The 18,403-nt window shown below is 38.7% G+C and overlaps 1 protein-coding gene across 2 annotated transcripts in view; it reads left to right on the forward strand.

Moving 5' to 3' along the window:
• Nucleotides 1-18,403, forward strand: part of LOC126297780 (histone-lysine N-methyltransferase trithorax-like) — a 221,568-nt gene that overhangs the window by 94,441 nt on the left and 108,724 nt on the right. For both annotated transcript variants that reach the window (XM_049988962.1, XM_049988961.1), the window contains one exon: nt 15,268-15,421. In XM_049988962.1, the coding sequence (XP_049844919.1) occupies nt 15,268-15,421 (154 nt within the window). The remainder of the gene's footprint in view (nt 1-15,267; nt 15,422-18,403) is intronic.

The following is an 18,403-nucleotide window of genomic DNA, read 5'->3' on the forward strand; positions in this document are numbered from 1 at the left end:
GCTTGGAGTTTTATCCTGAATTGACGCGGCATGTACATCGAGAGATTTTTATTAAACACTTTTGTAGGCAGTGAGTTGGAGTTCGAATAGCATTCTATCTGAACGCCCTGCATCTGCTGGTTAAATTATTCTCTCGTAAAGTTATTTTTAAGATAATTGTTGGACCACAAAATCCTTTATTAAAAAGAAACACACTTTCAGGATATATATTTTGAATGTAATTTATTTATATGGCATTTCACTATGCCATCTTCAGGCCCCCTGACCAATGTGTAGGAGGAATCCAACTTCCCCTGCTGTTAAAATAGGGGCCAGCATTAAGTGACTGGTATCCATAAACTTTTGGTTTCAGCAATGCCATTCCTTCATTCATTGTTCTTCAGTTGATGAATGAAGGGATCGTGTTAGTGAAACCAGAAGTTTACAGATACCAGTTACTTAATGGTGACCTCTGTTTTGACTGCATAGGTTGTTGGATTCCTCCTACATGTTGGACAGCGGTGCTGACGATGGTGTAGTGAATTGCTAAAATTGGTCGCATAAACAAATTACATTCAAAATATAGATTGCGGAAGGTGTTTCTACTTTTACATTTTATATTGAACAGCCGAGGTCCCTCAACCATCGCGTTGAAAGTTTGACTTCTAGAGACAAAATTCTTTGTTGCAGCGGACAACATTTTAAGTGAACACGTCATGGCTAATGCACTAAATATTGTAACAGGGAGAGCTCATTAGCATATTGAATAAATGAAGGAAGCACGAGGCTACCATTTGTGAGTGAAAGGGCTGAAATGCAAGACACTTAGAGATAGTGAATGCCCTTACATATTGAGGAGAAATGATTTTGTACCTGGAAAATTGTTGCCTGATGGAGTAAAAGGAACAACATTGTAGTTACTACTTGTAATGAAAAAACTGTTTCTTGTAATTTGTGTAGCCGAAAGTTGTGTTTTATATGTTACATATTTCAAGGGCTCTAATACAATAACATAACATTTAGTATAAACTGTAATGGTTTGGACACAATTGCTATTTTTTTCATATGATTTTCATTCGAATGTAATCCCAAATATGATTTTGCGAGATATGTTCAGAATATTAGGAATGCAATTTCCTTCTTTTCTAGGAAAGAATTCGTCACTGTCAGTTTTTATGCAGAGATAAGGTGCAGCTCTTTCAGAGATTTTATTCACTTGATTATAACAACTGAGTTGCCACAGGTTCTGGAAGTCAGGGAATTGCAACCACATCAGGGAAATTTGAAGAAAAATAAAGCTCTAGAAAAATCTCATTTTTTGCCTCAGTAGATGAAATGGTTTGTTTACTGAGGTGTCATTCACAGTCACTGGCTGGGTGCAGCTGTGTCTGTGCACTGCCTCCCTACTCCCTCATTCTTACTGCTTCTCCCCTCAGCTTCAGTCAGTGTTGTCACCACTTCTTGTCACTAGCCTAGCAGCTGCTGATGAGGGGCATGGGCAATAGTTTGTTTGGATCTGTTCCTCTGAGGCTCATCTGGATTTCAGAGACTGTAGACACAGCGGCCTTAGACACTGGTCGTGTGTGCATGAGTTGTGTCTGAGTGATTGTGTGAATGTGTGTGTAGTCTTGTTTTCTGACAAAAACTATGGCAGAAAATTTAGTTGTGAGAGGATAACTGTGTCTTCTATGTGCCCGTCTGCGGGTCACCAATCATCTTGACAGTGAGTTGCTACCTATCTTAATTATTATTGATTCTCAGATTATTTGAACAAGTTATCTGTTGCAAGGATTGATCATCGCAGTCTCATTTCATCGACATGCTGTCTGTGGCTCACGAATATCTGGCCTCACAAGTGGATTTCCGCAACAGGCCAAAACTGCAGGCCGTTTTTGCAGGTATCTGTAATGGATCGGGCCTGCCATCTGAAGCCATTCGTTTCCCACTACTGTGCAGGCCCTGCCCATCGCATCTAGTCTCACCGATCTATCCACAAGCCGAGTGTGTTTGTGTGTTGCGTAATACAGAGGATTTTCGTGGTTTATCCATGGACTGAGGACTGCGGTGCTCCTCGCCAGGCCAGAGGCCACAGGCGATGTATTTCAAGAATTGCGACTGTCTCACCACAAGTACATTATACAGTGTGACAGTTTATAGACATTCTATTTCTTTTAGTACATTTTGGCACTTTGAAAAGAGTTTATGTATTAGGAAGTATGGTGGTTTGTACGTTGTGTTCTCATATATTTCTCGAAAGAAAAATCGTACAATAACTGTAAAGTAATAGATATAACACAGTAGGTAATAACCAACAATAATGAACATAGTAGTACCAACATTTTATTGGTGGTCACCTACAGCGTTGGTTTACACAATTATTTCTAGAGGCCTACTTTTTTCTGAAGTAATTTCTGAAATCAGTGAAGATGTTTTAAATCTGTCTTGCAACTCCAAGGAAATCCATTTTTTGTCACAAAATTTGTTTTGTTTTATTGAATTAAAATAACATCAGTTGTCTTAATGAAATACATAAACCATTTGGCTTGGTTTCTCCATCTAAAAACATTTAATTACAAAAGAAGTTGATGTTAGTATTTACAAGATTTTTGCTCACATCAGGAAACGCCATCTGCTTGCATGTTTTGTTAGGTATTTCCTCGTTTGTGCTATTGTTTCTTGTACCAAAGCTGCAAAGCAGATTGCAACTTACGTCTAAACTTACCTTTGAGATCTCAAAATTTTTCAGCGAAAAATCCTAGAACTTTAACATTTTTACGCTGTTTATGACATTTTTTATCGGTCCTGTCATATTTCCTATGCCCACAACGTTAATTATCACCCTATTTTGCATCAACATATTTATAATTTTCCCGCAATTTATGCATTACAAAAAAATGTTCGTGGAGAAAAAATTACATTGGCATGATGTTGGCCGTCCAGTAGTGTTTACAAATATTACGTGGTCAAGTTTCTTGACACTAGGGCACTCTACTCAGCGGATCTGAACCAGTAAGCATGTAAAATTTCGAACAATTTGTGGCGTATCTCCTGCCACTGCCAAGCTCAACTTGATATGGTGGCTGATGAGAGTAACTAGGTTTGTTTGAATGAAGATATCATGACCAATCACTGCCATTTTTAAACTGCCTCTACAGCACAGACACAGTTTCGTGATTGTTGTGATCATTGGTGACACCTTCGTTGAACCTTATTTAGTGAGTGTTGGCGTATGGCCACTTGGAGCACTAGTTGACACCGTCATTGACTCTGCATTGCTCAAATTGCTGAAATGTTTTTAGTTTAAACACAGTGCTGGTTACTTATTTTATACATGCTGATCAAAACGTGTTTCGAGAATGTATTCTCGTTGTCAAGTGCAGTATTTAGGTATGTATTGTTTGTGATGTTACACAAACAATGTGAGTGTGTGTGTGTGTGTGTGTGTGTGTGTGTGTGTGTGTGTGTGTGAGAGAGAGAGAGAGAGAGAGAGAGAGAGAGAGAGAGAGAGATTTTCTACACAGTTGATGAGGCAGAGTCCTTGATAACCTCAAAAAGATGACAGCAGTGCAAGAGATGCAGAATAACACATATGCAAACACCACACAAAATATTTATCTACGTATTTGGACTTGACAATGAGAAAAAATTATTGAAACGTGTCATGCTAAACATGAAAAACTACATAACAAATTTCATTATTTAATTAAAGAATGGCAGCTACAGACTAACAAAAATGTCGATTATGACACATGAAATTGAGTGAAACATTCCTACTTCCCAAGCAGTTATCAGTTCCAGTTACATCAGTGGTTTTTATTATCTAATAAACCTTCGTTAGATAATAAAAACGTCGCACATAAAGTGCAAGGGGGTTTCTTTTACGTAACTTGTACAGCTTAAAACGTTATTTTCCACTTTTAAGTCCCTTGAAAAGTGTAAAAGTGGGAGGGCGGGGGGGGGGGGGGGGGTGTTCTCTAATGCTTTCATATGTTTTTGGCCTGAAAGCATTTCAAGGAGAAGCTCAGCAGAAATATCTTCATGCGCACTGAAGTATGTTCTCACACATTTCAGTCTGCTTAGTGGTGGTGAGGTCGGCAATGTGGTAGTGTAATCTGGTCCTTTTATTGGCCTTATTTGGAAGATGAAATGACAGTATTGGAGGGAATTTAGTGCAATAGACCAGCAGTTGCATAAAGGCTCATTCAAATTAACTGAGTACATCTAGCTATTTTCCAACTGAAAGTGTGAAGAGGAACGAGTTACTTGACATAGCAGTATATCCCAGCTGAAATGTGAAATTTCTATCAATACCTACCAAGTGAATAGTAGATTTGTACATGGGTGTGGAAAAACCCTTTGATCGAGGACCAGAAATGGAATGGTGATTATGCATGTTTAGTGTAACTGTAACACACATAGTGCTAAATTTTCCAGTATTTTTCTACTGCTTCTTGTTCCTATTTGTATTGCAACAACCATTGTGCGTGTTGATGTGGGTTGTTTACATATATCATACATAAAGTGCAAGGGGGTAGCTTAAAATGTTATTTCTCCTATTTTATTCTTTCCTGTGTTTCTGTTTCTACAACAATTAATGCAGAAAAACAGTGTATCTGAGCAGTACAATGTTGTTACTATCCAGATACAACATTATTTGTCCAGGAAAATATAAAATATTGCTAGTTTTTCAAGGAAAACATAAGCATTTGTGTAATAACTGTTAAAAAATCCATAATGGTATTTTATCTAATATACACTGCCTGCACCAAGAAAGTCCAAATAGGAAAATGTAAAACAGGTGTTTTTCTGTAAAATTAGCTTTTTGCTAGTTACAATGTTTTGTAGGTGAGCAATTCAGTTCTACAGCATAAATGATACCTTCATTTTCACGTCTCTGCAAAGGATCTGTTAGACTCAACACTAAAGTCCAGTCTGGTGAAAAGTGGTCGTGTTTTATACAAATCAAACTGTTCAGGCCTGTTATTGATGTCTTCTGTGATTTGATCAAGTTTTACTTCAATACTTTCTAGATTTTTGTGTGATCGTTCTGCCTCAAGGTTCAGTGCATTGACCACTTTTCAATTTGAGTTGGAATCTAAATTACGATAAAAAATACAAATATACAATCAACAGGTTTAAGGAGGAAGGTACTATAAATGTTTTTTCTCTGTATGTCAAGCCACATGAGAGATTTCACAATCGACAACCTGATGTTTATGAAGTTTTGAAAGAATGCTGAAATCCATAATGGTGCTTTGGCCGCAGAAGGGGCAGCAATCCACACTTCAGCATACACTCTGTCAATCAAAATAACAAACATCAAAAAATGTGTGTCTTCCTGTGGGGATAAATTCAAATTCACCATGAAATACAAATATTTTCAAGCAGTAAGTGACTTTCAGCATCCAATGTGCATGACAGATACTTCTGGAACATTGAAAAACACTCTTCTTTTAATTGTGGTGATGGCATTTTTGAGAGAGTTTTATTATTGCATGTTCCTGGAGGTTGATCAAAATCTAGTAACTTTGATTTAACACTGCAGGAACTTGCTGTCACCAGTTAAGCTAGTTGGTTTGTGTAAAAATGATAGGAAGATCTCAATGATAGCCAGTTAAACGAGGGAAGTAGAAGAAAAAGTAACAGTGGTAAATGTTTAGTGAGTTTTCCTTTAATTTTCAAATTTGTTTATGTATAACTTTTATGTTAAAAGTTCATAAATGAATTACTTAACAAATTGTTGAAATTCATATTCACTTTGTTCTCCCAGCTGCTCTGCTTGCTCAGATACTCCTCTCTCTCATTCGCAGGTAGCTGGTAAGCAATCCCATGCTTGACTCTTGGCCATCCTTTTAACTGTTGGTTGACCAAGAACTTTTTATCTTCTTCCGAAATTATGATATTAAACACATTAGCATGTGCTATGTGAAAAATGTCAGTCTTTGAAAAACGTGTTTGTCTTTGCTTATCAGCATTCAGTGATCTTCCATCAAGTTCTTGTTGTTGCCTCCATTGTTGACACGAAATTTCTAATTTTTCTACACAGTTCCTGAGCTCATGTTTTGTAATTCGTGATTCACCCCGATAAATCATCACATCCCATACACAGATAGTGTGGCACTTTGATCCTCAGTTGATTTATCCAACCTCATATTGTAAGGGAAAACCTTTAACTTTTGTTGAACAGACGACAGTTTGCTTCCAGTTATTGTGTGGGAATAACACCCGAGTAAATAGTTTCTTCGATCACGTCATGTATCGGATTATAAATGGAGATGTTCTTAGATGAGACTCACATGTATCACGTGATAGGATAAAATGGAGAAGCTGACATGTGACAGTCTTGTTGACTCCACACAATATTATTGAATAAACTTCTAGCTCGTGAACCTCCACATGTACCAGCACAAACAGTTAATTGTAAATTAGGAAGTCACTGTTCATAGGACCTCCATATGTGATTTGGATTTTTAAGTGTTGGCTATGCTACAGTGTAGAGACCAACCACTTCATATTGTTACATTCCTTAAAAGGCAAGTCACAAAGTTCAAATAAATGCAGGCAGGAATTTACAGTTTTAAATTTTAACAAAACTGAATTTATTTCAATATGCTTGTGCCACTAATAACAAGTTAATAATGATTTAACATTGGATCAATTGATACCTGTACAAGTCTTAAATGAAAGAGGACAGTGTTTCACAGTCACGTAAACTTCCGGTAAATTATGAGAAGTAATCAAAATTCCTTTAGCGTAATTTTAATATCAAAAGTTCCACAGTGTTAGACTAGCTATAATCCTGAGTGCAAATCACTCACAGAAATAACAGTAGTAAAGATTTTAAGAATTCAGACTAGTTAACCTGACATGAAGTCCCCTAGTTAAAAATACTTCGGGGTATTCACTAACGACCTCACGTCCGCAGCTCAACATGATATAACTTCAACACACATGAGAGGTGAAATAATGCCACTCATACGTACTCCCTTCTCCAGATCCCAAAACCAACTGTCAGAGGAATGCAAACCAAAGAGACGTGCATCAAGGTGGCTGCTGCTATTTCAACCCTCACCTTGATGCGAGTCAAGCACTTACGCTTCAGACTTCTGCTAACATACTCAAAAGCTATAAATTTAATGTGATACACATGTATTGTGTGTTAATTTGCATGTAAATTTCCTAAGCTTTCTAGTGCTGTACTTAGTTTTGCTGTAACTGAAATTTATCATTTATAAGTAATGATTTTGTCCAGGAAAACACTATTTTGCATTGTCCTGTTACTAACAAATATAAATAATTAAAGTTAAGTACAATTATACAGATCAGCTATGTGTTGTTCGCGATGCTACCGCTATTTTTAGTGTTTCATTCATTATTTATGTAAAAGTTCGTGTCATTATGTGAGAAATGCTCAATCGTGCCTTTAGTTTAAAATAGGTAATGTTTATGAAAAACCTACTGTGATAGTTAGATTGTGCTCAATGAGACCTATTAGTGAACACTTCGTTTGTGAAAATTGCTTAAGGCTTTGTCAGGATATTAGTTTTTGAAGTTCACTTTGCACATAAAACATTCAACATGAAATAACTTGAAGCTACACTTTGTACTGACAGCATGTTTTTACCCACACACTCATCTTAATTTTGTTTCGTAACCATGTAAATGGCTTCTCTGTCACTAGTTGAATTCAGATTCTATTGGATTTAGTCGTAATTTATATTTATTCTCAATACTCATTCCAGCCATGGTGGTTACCACTCCATGTTTCACTCCTATGACTCGGTTTTCCCTGCCATGTGGTCGGAGCCTGACGTTACCTGACCTGCAGTATTTGTAATTCTCATACTCGGTGTTGTGCCAGTCACTAAGGCTCAAATGGTGCTGCCATCTATTGACAACACAGCAAAACTCGTGTGGCTACTGGGCTCCACACCAGCTAGTCGTCCTCGCTCGTTTCATCACAAACAGAATGCGCGCACATGGCCACGCCTGTTTTTATCGTTTCTAATCTCAGTTACTGGCATATACTGTCTTAGTAAATAAACTGAAAATGAAGAAAGACATTTCCTCAATACAGCTGCTGTCTTCTCTCAAAGTGATACTATTTGAGTGGCCTGGGTTGTGTTGTAAAAGAGAAAGACTTCTCTCCCTCTTACCTTCCTTCCCTCCCTTCCCTCCCTCCCTCCCTCCCTCCCTCCCTCCCTGTATTGAGATTACTGACCTGTCGTGTTACCCAATCAACGTGGTCTGCAACGTGAACATGGAGGAGGAGACTGAAGCATATGAACTGCCTGCATTGAATAATGAGTGAATCTATCATGCATAAGAAATATTTTGCAAAGTTTATGGTTTTATTTTTATGAATTGCCTGATTTTGAAGGTCCCCCTTATTGTAGTGAGCCAAAATTTCACATAGCTCATTTTTTACATGGAGTAGAACTAAATGTGGTGGGTAGGCAAAGAAAAATCATCAAATTTAAAAGCTACAAATCAGAGCCACACAAATGATGCATGTTAAAGCATTCTGAGGTCATCTCCAAGCTCTTTGTGTTGGAAACATCCTCAGCTGGTGTATGCCTCATAGTCTAACAATGGAAGATATTGGTTGGTGTTTTATATTCTCTCAGTACAGCCCGGTAGATACAATTTCTGTAAATCAAAATTCATATTGACGTGATGAACAGTAACTGGTGTGAATTTGTGATTTAGCTTGCATAAGCATTTTAAGATTTGCACAAGAACCTGTAAGAAATTGACAAAAGTGGGCTTCCAAAGGCACAAGATTTTCTGCAGTTATTACAAATTATTAAATTTGTTGTTGTTGTGGTCGTCTTCAGTCCTGAGAGTGGTTTGATGCAGCTCTCCTCCATGCTACTCTATCCTGTGCAGGCTTCTTCATCTCCCAGTACCTACTGCAACCTACATCCTTCTGAATCTGCTTAGCGTATTCATCTCTTGGTCTCCCTCTATGATTTTTACACTCCACGCTGCTCTCCAATACTAAACTTGTGATCCCTTGATGTCTCAGAACATGTCCTACCAACCAATCCCTTCTTCTAGTCAAGTTGTGCCACAAACTTCTCTTCTCCGCAATCCTATTCAATATTTCCTCATTAGTTATGTGATCTACCCATCTAATCTTAATAAATTATTAAATTTATATCAAACATTATGGAAAAAAACTTTGCAACTTGCTCGTTTCATTGGTATAAAGACTGTTCATTTTGGATTTGTGCTTGAATAATATGAAGTTTTGAAAATGGGTCCCTCATTTAGAATAACCCTGTAAGATGATTAGTGTTGAAAAAAATATAAATTCAAATAAAAGATCAGTGGGGTTCGATCCAGTGATCCAAAGATTACTGAGCTCGAACGCTAACCACACTACTGCTTCCAGTTCGTGCGCAGGGTCACAACGCACCTGTACACCATTGACGTAAAAGACTTCTCTTGACGTTTTCTTGAACTCACCTCAGTAGTACTCCTTAGTACTTGGATGTTGTTATCCTACTGCACTACTAATAGTGTACGAAGTTTGAAGTATATCCGTGATCTGAACATTTTGGGCTCTCTTTTTTTTTTAGGCACCTTAGATCCACATTTTGCCCCCCATGAGTTTTAACTCCTCCAGGAAATGACATTGTTTTGATTCGTGAACTTTTGTCAACTTCTTACAGGTTCTTGTGCAAATCTTAAAATGCTTATGCAAGCTTAATCACAAATTCACACCAGTCACTGTTCATCACGTCAATATCAATTTTGATTTACAGAAATTGTATCTACTGGGCTGTACTGAGAGAATATGCATGAACAGTTCTTTCAAGAAGGCATATCATTATATCTTCATAAGCAACTTACCACCAGGGTGCACAAGTCACAGTACTGTCGATAAAAAAACTTGTAATACAAAACATTTCTGGCTTGCGGAAATATGTAAATTGCTCAAAAATAGGTTTGCACCACCTGCATATCTGTAACTGTAGATGGGCTTAGATTCAAGAGGCACATAGAATAAAAGAAAAAGCATTATGGAAACTAAGAGATACTGTACTGTGAAATAAAAACAAAACTATAAACAAAATAAAGGCTGTGTGTTTAGAAATGCACTTCTTTGAAATTGTGCTGTCAGATAGCATTCAATAGTGTGTTCTTCGGCATGCTGTCTGATGGTGGTACACAAATCACACTCAAGCCCGTCCCACTAATTGACAACGGCCGTCTCGGAGTCATCCAGCGACCTGTGAGGGTTCCTGCAATGTCACAGTCTAACCCAATCGAGTTCATGACAGCAGATACCACAGGCCATTCCATTTATTCAATTCCTGTGTCTCTTAGGAAGGTGTTCTCGATGTGGACATTGTGTGCTTGTGCATTATCTTCACCCAGGACGAATCCATGGCTGAAATATTGGGCATTAGGCTGGAGAATCTTGTCCCAATACTGCACAGCCTTCAGATTGTCCTCAACAGTAATTAGTGATGTCAGTTATCCATACGTGATACTGGCTTGTAAAGTGACTGACTCACCTCTCTGCCGAACCCTCGGAACTACGTGCTCGAGATGAGCATCGGTACTCGGCCACCTTCATACGCTACTAAGATTATTGTCAGGCACTGGACAAATGCTCCATTCATCGATGGAGGGAACCAGATGCTACGCACCAATGTTCTGTTCCAGGGATGCTCTCGCACACCACAGTGCTGAGGTATTTGTTCCGCTCTTTGAAATGGATGCTTGAAGGTCAAATTGGTCACTATCTGTTGGAGTTAGCAGAAAACTCAGTTTCCTCCAAAAAGGCAGTTTGTTTTTCTATTGCACTTTCCTAGGGTATCTGTGAGCAATAATTTCTATGTGTCAGTCATTAGCTGGTGGTGTTAACTGTGGACAGTCACTAAAAGGCTTACCTTTAATATTTTGTGTATCACTATAGTGGTAGTGTGTTGGAATGATGCTGCTGTGTCATATGGCAATTTTGAGGACAACTTCCATGCTGACAACCATTCTTGCTGTGTGTGTGTGTGTGTGTGTGTGTGTGTGTGTGTGTGTGTGTGTGTGTGTGTGTGTGTGTTTTCTAAACTCAGGGCTTGTTGACTGACTGAACAGTGTACACAAGCTGCAGTGTGTGCACTTGGAGGCACATCACACGTGGCTGAAGTGCACTGAGAATGTGTGTATAGTTGTTACCTCCACTACCCAAGTACTGGCTGTTCCGTGTGGATAAAAGGTTATTGGAGAAAAGATGTCTGATCAAAAAATACAAACTGTGCAAGTCATGAGAGTGCTGCGAAAGGGTTCGAAATCTGGTTTTACTTTTTGTTGTGAGCTAAGAAAGGAGGTAGGAAGTTTGAGAGGTTGACAAGAAGTAATTAAAGTTTTTGGTGGTGGTGATTATAATGACGACTGAGAACTGTAGAAGTTATGTAAGGATTCTTAGGAAGGAGGCTGCAAGAGTTAGTCCACAAAACGAAGAGTACTTATGAAGTGAAGTGGGTACAAGATGATGATCAATGTTTCTATAATGTTACTGAAACAGAAAGGAAAAATGAAAGATAGAATGGTGCAAGGGTAAAGGGAGAACTAATGGTGAGGTAAAATCAAGAATTGTAATCAACAGTTACCTAAGGTCCAAACATGCTTCTGGGATTTAAAGTAGGCATTTGTTGTTTATTGCATCTGTAAGTCATTGCCTGGTTAGGACACCAGTAGCTGTAAGACTGGTGTAAACTGTTATGTGAGGGGTAGTCAACCTTTTTTAACTAATGCCTACATTTGTATCTCTATTAGTATGATTTTGTAACCATCCACAAGTTCCACAGTAATGGTGATTGGTGGGAAAGTAACTTAACATTATCTGTACAATCTGTTGCCCTCCCTTAAAGATGGAGCGCCCACTATTGAGCGATAGGACGAGGCTGACTGCCACTGCGTGACACTAAACACTGTAAAACAGTGTTTGTAATAATAGCATACATTTTGCATAAAACATAAGATTTTTAACAACCTTTTGATATATATATATATATATATATATATATATATATATATATATATATATATATAGTGTATCCATTCTGTACTTGGCACATAATTTCTTCAGGATGTGAAAGAAACTTGTCTACCTCTAAATGAAAAGTCTGCTATTTTTACTTTTTATTCTACTTTATTTTACATGTCTAGTCCCAAAGGACCAAATTGATTAGCAATCTCAAAGGTCATGAAATGTGTCAGTACATGAAATTACAACATAAAAGTAATAACAGATAAAAGAAAATGTTTATGAACCCAAAAAAGACAAGCCATGAATGTATATAAATGCAATCAACAATATAACACTGGAATCAGCTTAATTTTTCCAGGAGCTCCTTGACAGAATAAGAGAAGTGACCCATGAGGAAACTCTTCAGTTTAGATTTGAAATTGCATGGATTACTGCCAAGATTTTTGAATTCTTGTTGTAACTTATTGGAAATGGATGCAACATTATACTTCACACCTTTCTGCATAAGAGACAAGGAAGTGTGATTCAAATGCAGATTGGATTTCTGTCTATTGTAGTGAACGCTGCAAATTCTTGGGAATAAGTTGATACTGTTAACCAAAAAATATTAAACATATACATATTGAGAGGCCAGTGTCAGAATATCCAGACTAATTAACAGGGGTCAACAAGTAGCTCATGAACTTGTACCACTTATTACCCAAACCACCCATTTCTGAGGCAAAAATATGAGGGCTCTACCAAAAGTAAGGATCTCAATATTTTACAAATAGAAAGCATTGTCTGTTGTTGTTGTTTTATACATTGTTGCAAAGCTTACACTTTTGTCTGTGGTTCTACATAGTCTCCATTTTTTGACACACTTTTGAAGAAGATGCTCCAACTTTTGTATTCCTAAGTCAAAGAAGTCTCCCGTCAACCGCTTGAAGAAGCGTGTGGCCTCTGCTCGGACTTCATCATTGCTCTTGAAGCGTTTGCCACCTAAGTGTTCCTTTAGCTTGGGGAGGAGGTGATAATCACTGGGGGCTAAGTCTGTGCTGCGCAGGGGATGGGGCGTAACAGTCCACCCAAATTTATTGAAAAGCTCCTGTGTTTGATGAGCAACGTAGGGTTGAGCGTTATCATGAAGAAGCACTAATCCCTCGCGTCTGTTGTCCTCTGTGGTGATTCTGGATTGCTCGCCGGAGTTTGGTCAATGTTTCACAATATCTGTCTGAGTTTATTGTCATCCCAGGTTGCATGAAATCGATGAGGAGTACCCCCTTCAGATCCCAAAACACCATCACCATAACTTTTCCTGCCGAATGCATTTGTTTGAATTTCTTTGGTGGCGGTGAACCAGAGTGATGCCACTGACGAGATTGTTGTTTTGTTTTGGGGATGTAATGAAACACCCACGCTGCATCTTTCGTGATGCTAGAGTCCAACAACTTCTCCTTGTTGTCTCCCCCCTCACATTGTAGAAGAAATTTGCAAGCACAGTCAAGGCATTGCTCCTTGTGTCTGTCAGTCAGCATCTGTGGGACCCAGCTAACACACACCTTGTGTTAACCCAACCTTTCTGTTTAAGTTCTTTCAATTGTGCTGTGGGAACCTTCAGGAATGCATTCAACAAGTTCATGGACAGTGACCCTCGGATCTTTGAGCAGCTCACTGTTGATCTTCTGGACAATTGCATCTGAAACCAGCAGTCTGCCACTCCGTTCTTCATCGTGAACTTCCGTGCGACCCTCAGCAAAAGCCCTGCACCATTTGTGGATGTGCTGAACGGACATGCACTCTTCACCATAAACCTCAGTCAGTTGTCGATGAATCTCCACAGGCGGTAAGTTCCTTGCATGGAGAAACTGGATACTGCTCGAACCTCGCTCTTGGCGGGAGCAGCGATCAACACTTCCACCTCTGATGGCTGCCAGGCCAACACTGAGCGACATAGCGAATCGCAGAAGGGCAGACTCGAAAGTGGCGGAACCACTGCTCACAGCACTGTAGTCGGATTTAGCCTAGTACCTTCCCTAGAGCTCATTGGGAACCTCACTTTTGTACAATCCTCGTACCCTTTGAGAATGGTAAGAGTTACCCCAAAATATAATACCATATCTCATAAACGAATGAAAATCAGCAAAGTAGCCAACTTTTCATATTGAATTATCACTAACTTAAGATGCCATTTGAATACTAAAAATGGCAGCATTAAGTCTTGAACAAGATCTGAACTTGGCTTTCCACGGCAGTTTACTATCTATCTGAACACCTAGAAGTTTGAACTATTCAGTTTCACTAATCATATGCCCATTCTGTGAAATTAAAATATCGGGTTTTGTTGAAGTGTGTGTTAGAAACTAAAAATTTGCGTTAGTTTATTTTCTTCATGCCATGAACTTTGTCTTGAACTGAACTATTTGAAACAGTGCTAATGTTGCACACAACATCCTTTACTACTAAGCTAGTGTCCATCAGCAAACAGAAATATTTTAGAATCACCTGTAATATGAGAGGGCATGTTATTTATATAAATAAGGAGCAGGAGAGGCCCCACCACTGATCCCTGGGGTACACCCCCCCCCCCCCCCCCCCCATCCCTCTTGCCATCTCCTTTAGTTTCGCCCCACTAGGCCGCCCCCCATCATAGCCATTCTCGACACTGTGGAGAACGACCTTTTGCTGTCTGTTATTAAAGTAAAGGTAAACCAATTGTGAGCTACTTCCCTTATTCCGTAATGGTCTAACTTTTGGAACAATATTTTGTGATGAACATAATCAAACACCTTAGTTAAATCAAAAAAGATGCCTAGCATTTGAAACCTTTTGTTTAATCCATCCAGTACTTCGCAAAGAAAAGAGAATGTAGCATTTTCAGTTGTTAAATCACTTCTGAAATCGAACTGTACATTTCGTAGCAAATTATGCGAAATAAAATGAGTAAAATACAGATTATTCACTGTTATGTTTCTGTATTGGTAAAACTATATTTTGTTTTTGGAGGCTTTACTTTTATTTTACAAGCAGATTTTAAATACCACAAACAAGAGCATGCAAATTGTACCCAAAGTCTTTGTGTTGAACCACTCCTGTGATGGGTGCAGTGGAATTAAAAGTAAAGGTTTTGACCTGGAAGATTACCAATTGAATTTCTGTTTAGATTAATGCTTCTGGATTAAAACTGTGTGAAAGGCGAAGGTCTGGAGTTGAGGTGCAATCCAGCATGCAGCTTTAATATGCCTGCATACTTCACTGTTGAGTGGCAGTTTTAATCTTATACTGATTAATTATGTAAAACATTTTTCTAGGAATCAACCAACAGCAAAGTCAGGAGTAGAAGAATCTGACTCTACAAAATCATCCACACATGGATCATCGGGGATACAAGATGATGTTCCTTCATTAGTTTCATCAACTTCTTGCAGAAAAGTGGACAAATTTCTTTCATCAAATCATTCAGTGGTAAGCTTCATTTTATGTTGAAAAATATTCTCAATGTTGCTACTATAATTCCAGGTGATCACACACACACACACACACACACACACACACACACACACACACACACACACACACACACAAGCCATAGACACGACAACTTGTGTTGCTCCTTTTGCCACTTCCAAACCATGTTTGATTTAGGAATTGGTCACTTTAGGTACTTGCCTGTCCAACCAAATTCTCTGTAACTTGTCAACCAGCATCTATGGCACTACATCACCAACACATTACACGAAGGTTGGTGGCCACTGTCAAGCATTTTTACTAGAGACAGTTGCCACTTTACAGGGTGATTGTTCTCCCCATTCTTGTGGTTGGAGTAGTTTGGTATGCTACATGTTTTTGACATCACATTTAGCTTTTGCCACACGGGTAATAGTCCTGTATAGGAGGATTGGGATAAGAGATATTGGCACATTTGTTTGCTGCCATACCTGAGAGACATCCCATCTCCAAAGCCATATGACCATTGTACTTTTTGTGGACCACTGTTTTGAGGGTTTACCAAGAATATCGTGTTAACAGTTAAATGACCACCGCAGATGTCACAAGCAACAGTGTGCTGACCGTATGACTTGTTGCTGTTCACTTATGATTACAAAATTTGACAGCTGGGCCACAGTACAACAGATAACTCACTACTACTGTGCTGGAGAACAAGAGCAACATTAATGTCAGCTTTTAAGTGGCCATACAGACAAGAATTATATCCTCACTGTGAGCAGCAGGAACAATCATGCTGCACTTTTTCCTCACAGGGCATTGACATTGACATTAGCACGTCTGCAGGACTTGGCAAGTTCAGCAGGGCGACGCATCCCTCTGGCATGACCAAATGTTCTTCAGAGTGGTATCTGCATCTTCATACAGTCTCCACAAGCCACCAGTTAGTGTGTGGCGGAGGGTATCCCATACCACTACTAGTCATTTCTCTTCCTGTTCCACCTGCATTTAGAGCATGGGAAAAATGTCCATCTATATGCGTCCATATGAGCCATAATTCCTCTTATCTTATGCCTGTTCAATAACAGTTATAGGTTCACACTGTTGTGATGTAATCAGTGGTATTAATTATCATGTTTGGAGAAATCTGTGCTTTATAGATGTGTCCCATGGAGAAGCTGCACAAGAATATGAGAACTATTTTAGTTCAGCAGTTAGAAGTACATCCTTAGCGAATAGGTATGAGCATCACAAGAGGACTGCATGCAGCTAATGCAGGTGCAGACCAGATATTTAGGCATCTCTCCGCCAAATTTTGGAGAAAATTTGAGAATATGGATTGTAGAAAAATAATTATTTATTTTACACCACATAAAGGAAACTACCAAGACTGCACATATCATGTACCTTTCTAATAACAGTTACAATGGAAATGATAAAACACACAAAAATGACTAATTAACAATGTGTTGTATTATTTTAACAGATTTTATATTTTACTATGCCCCTTACAGCCACATATTACTGCCTCCCCAGTGATAACAATGAGCCATTTCTTTGGGAAGTGCACTGTATGTCCAGTACGTGTAGCTCGTTGGTTTGGCTGATGACACTGGAGTTTTCGTGACTGGAGCTGGTTGTTTACATGGCACAGATACAGGTGATCCAGAATCCATATTCTTCAGCAGAAAGGCCAGCTTGAGTCTGTCGATGGATATGGTCTTCTGACCAGGAGGTGTTTCAATAAGTGTCTTTCAGTGTGTGAATGTACCAGATATGGTCCATCATAGGTTATAGAGGTTTTCTCTGTGCATCATGTCTTATGAATAGTGGAATGTGAAGAGATCATGAATTCAGGATGGATGAAAAGAGACATAGTATGATGTCGAACATTAATTGGTTTAAGGACACCATGTGCAGTTTAGAGTTGATAATGAGAATTGGAATGTCACACTCCACTGGTGTAAGATCAAATTAATCAGCTGGAAGACTAGTTGTCATGCCACAAGTCATTTCTGCAGTGCTGATGTCATATTCTGATATCTCACAGGTACAGAGACTCATTAAAATCGTTGGTAAATTGTCAATTCAGTCATCTGAAAGTCATATTACGTTGTGATGCTGCCATTCAACTTTGCCATTCGAGTAAGCTGTGACTTTGATGTGGTGTATACCTGATGTCTTTCAGAGGTGACTGAACAGTTGACACTGAAACTGCTGTCCTGTGTCAATGGTGACGATTTTTGGGACTCCAAAATGTGTGATGCATGATAAGAGAATGCTGGCAACAATTTCTGCAGAGATGTCTTTCAATGGAACTGCCTCTGGCCAACATGTAAACCGGTCAGTCATTGTCAAGAGATAGGTGAAGTCTTGAAAGCAAGTAATGGTCCCATTAAATCGGCATGTGTATGTGAGAAGAGATCTTCAACTTCACCGAAAGATCCACAAGCTCCATTTTTATGTTTTGAAATTTTTTATTGTTGACAGCTTGCACATTTTTGTCTACAGCTGTGTATCTTGTTTCAGCGAAGTCGAAATGAAGCACTGTCGAATCAGTTCCACTGTGCCTTTGTTGTCAGGGTGAGCCAAGTCACATAATGCATGGAAGACTTGGTTGTTGGTAGGATGGATGGTCGTATGGGCTGAGTTTACCTGTAGAATTCTCATAAAGTAGCAGTTATCTATCAGGTAACAATATTGTTACAAACAATAAGGAAAAGGGGGTCTGAATTCTTCACCTTGACCAATTCTAGGTTACTGCTTTGTGCCTTTGCACATGAAATGGTGGCTGGTAATACCTGCAACACTGGAACATGTAATGGCAGGAATGTTCTCTTCTCAAAGAAGATATTGAATACCTGTGGAGAAAGATTAGATTATATTAGATTCACACTAGTTCCATGGATCATGAATACAATATTTCGTAATGATGTGGAATGAGTCAAATTTTCCAATACATGACAGAATTAAGTTAATTTAACAATATAATTAAGTTAA

The sequence above is a fragment of the Schistocerca gregaria genome, chromosome X (assembly GCF_023897955.1).
Source record: "Schistocerca gregaria isolate iqSchGreg1 chromosome X, iqSchGreg1.2, whole genome shotgun sequence".
Taxonomy (NCBI): Eukaryota; Metazoa; Arthropoda; class Insecta; order Orthoptera; family Acrididae; genus Schistocerca; species Schistocerca gregaria.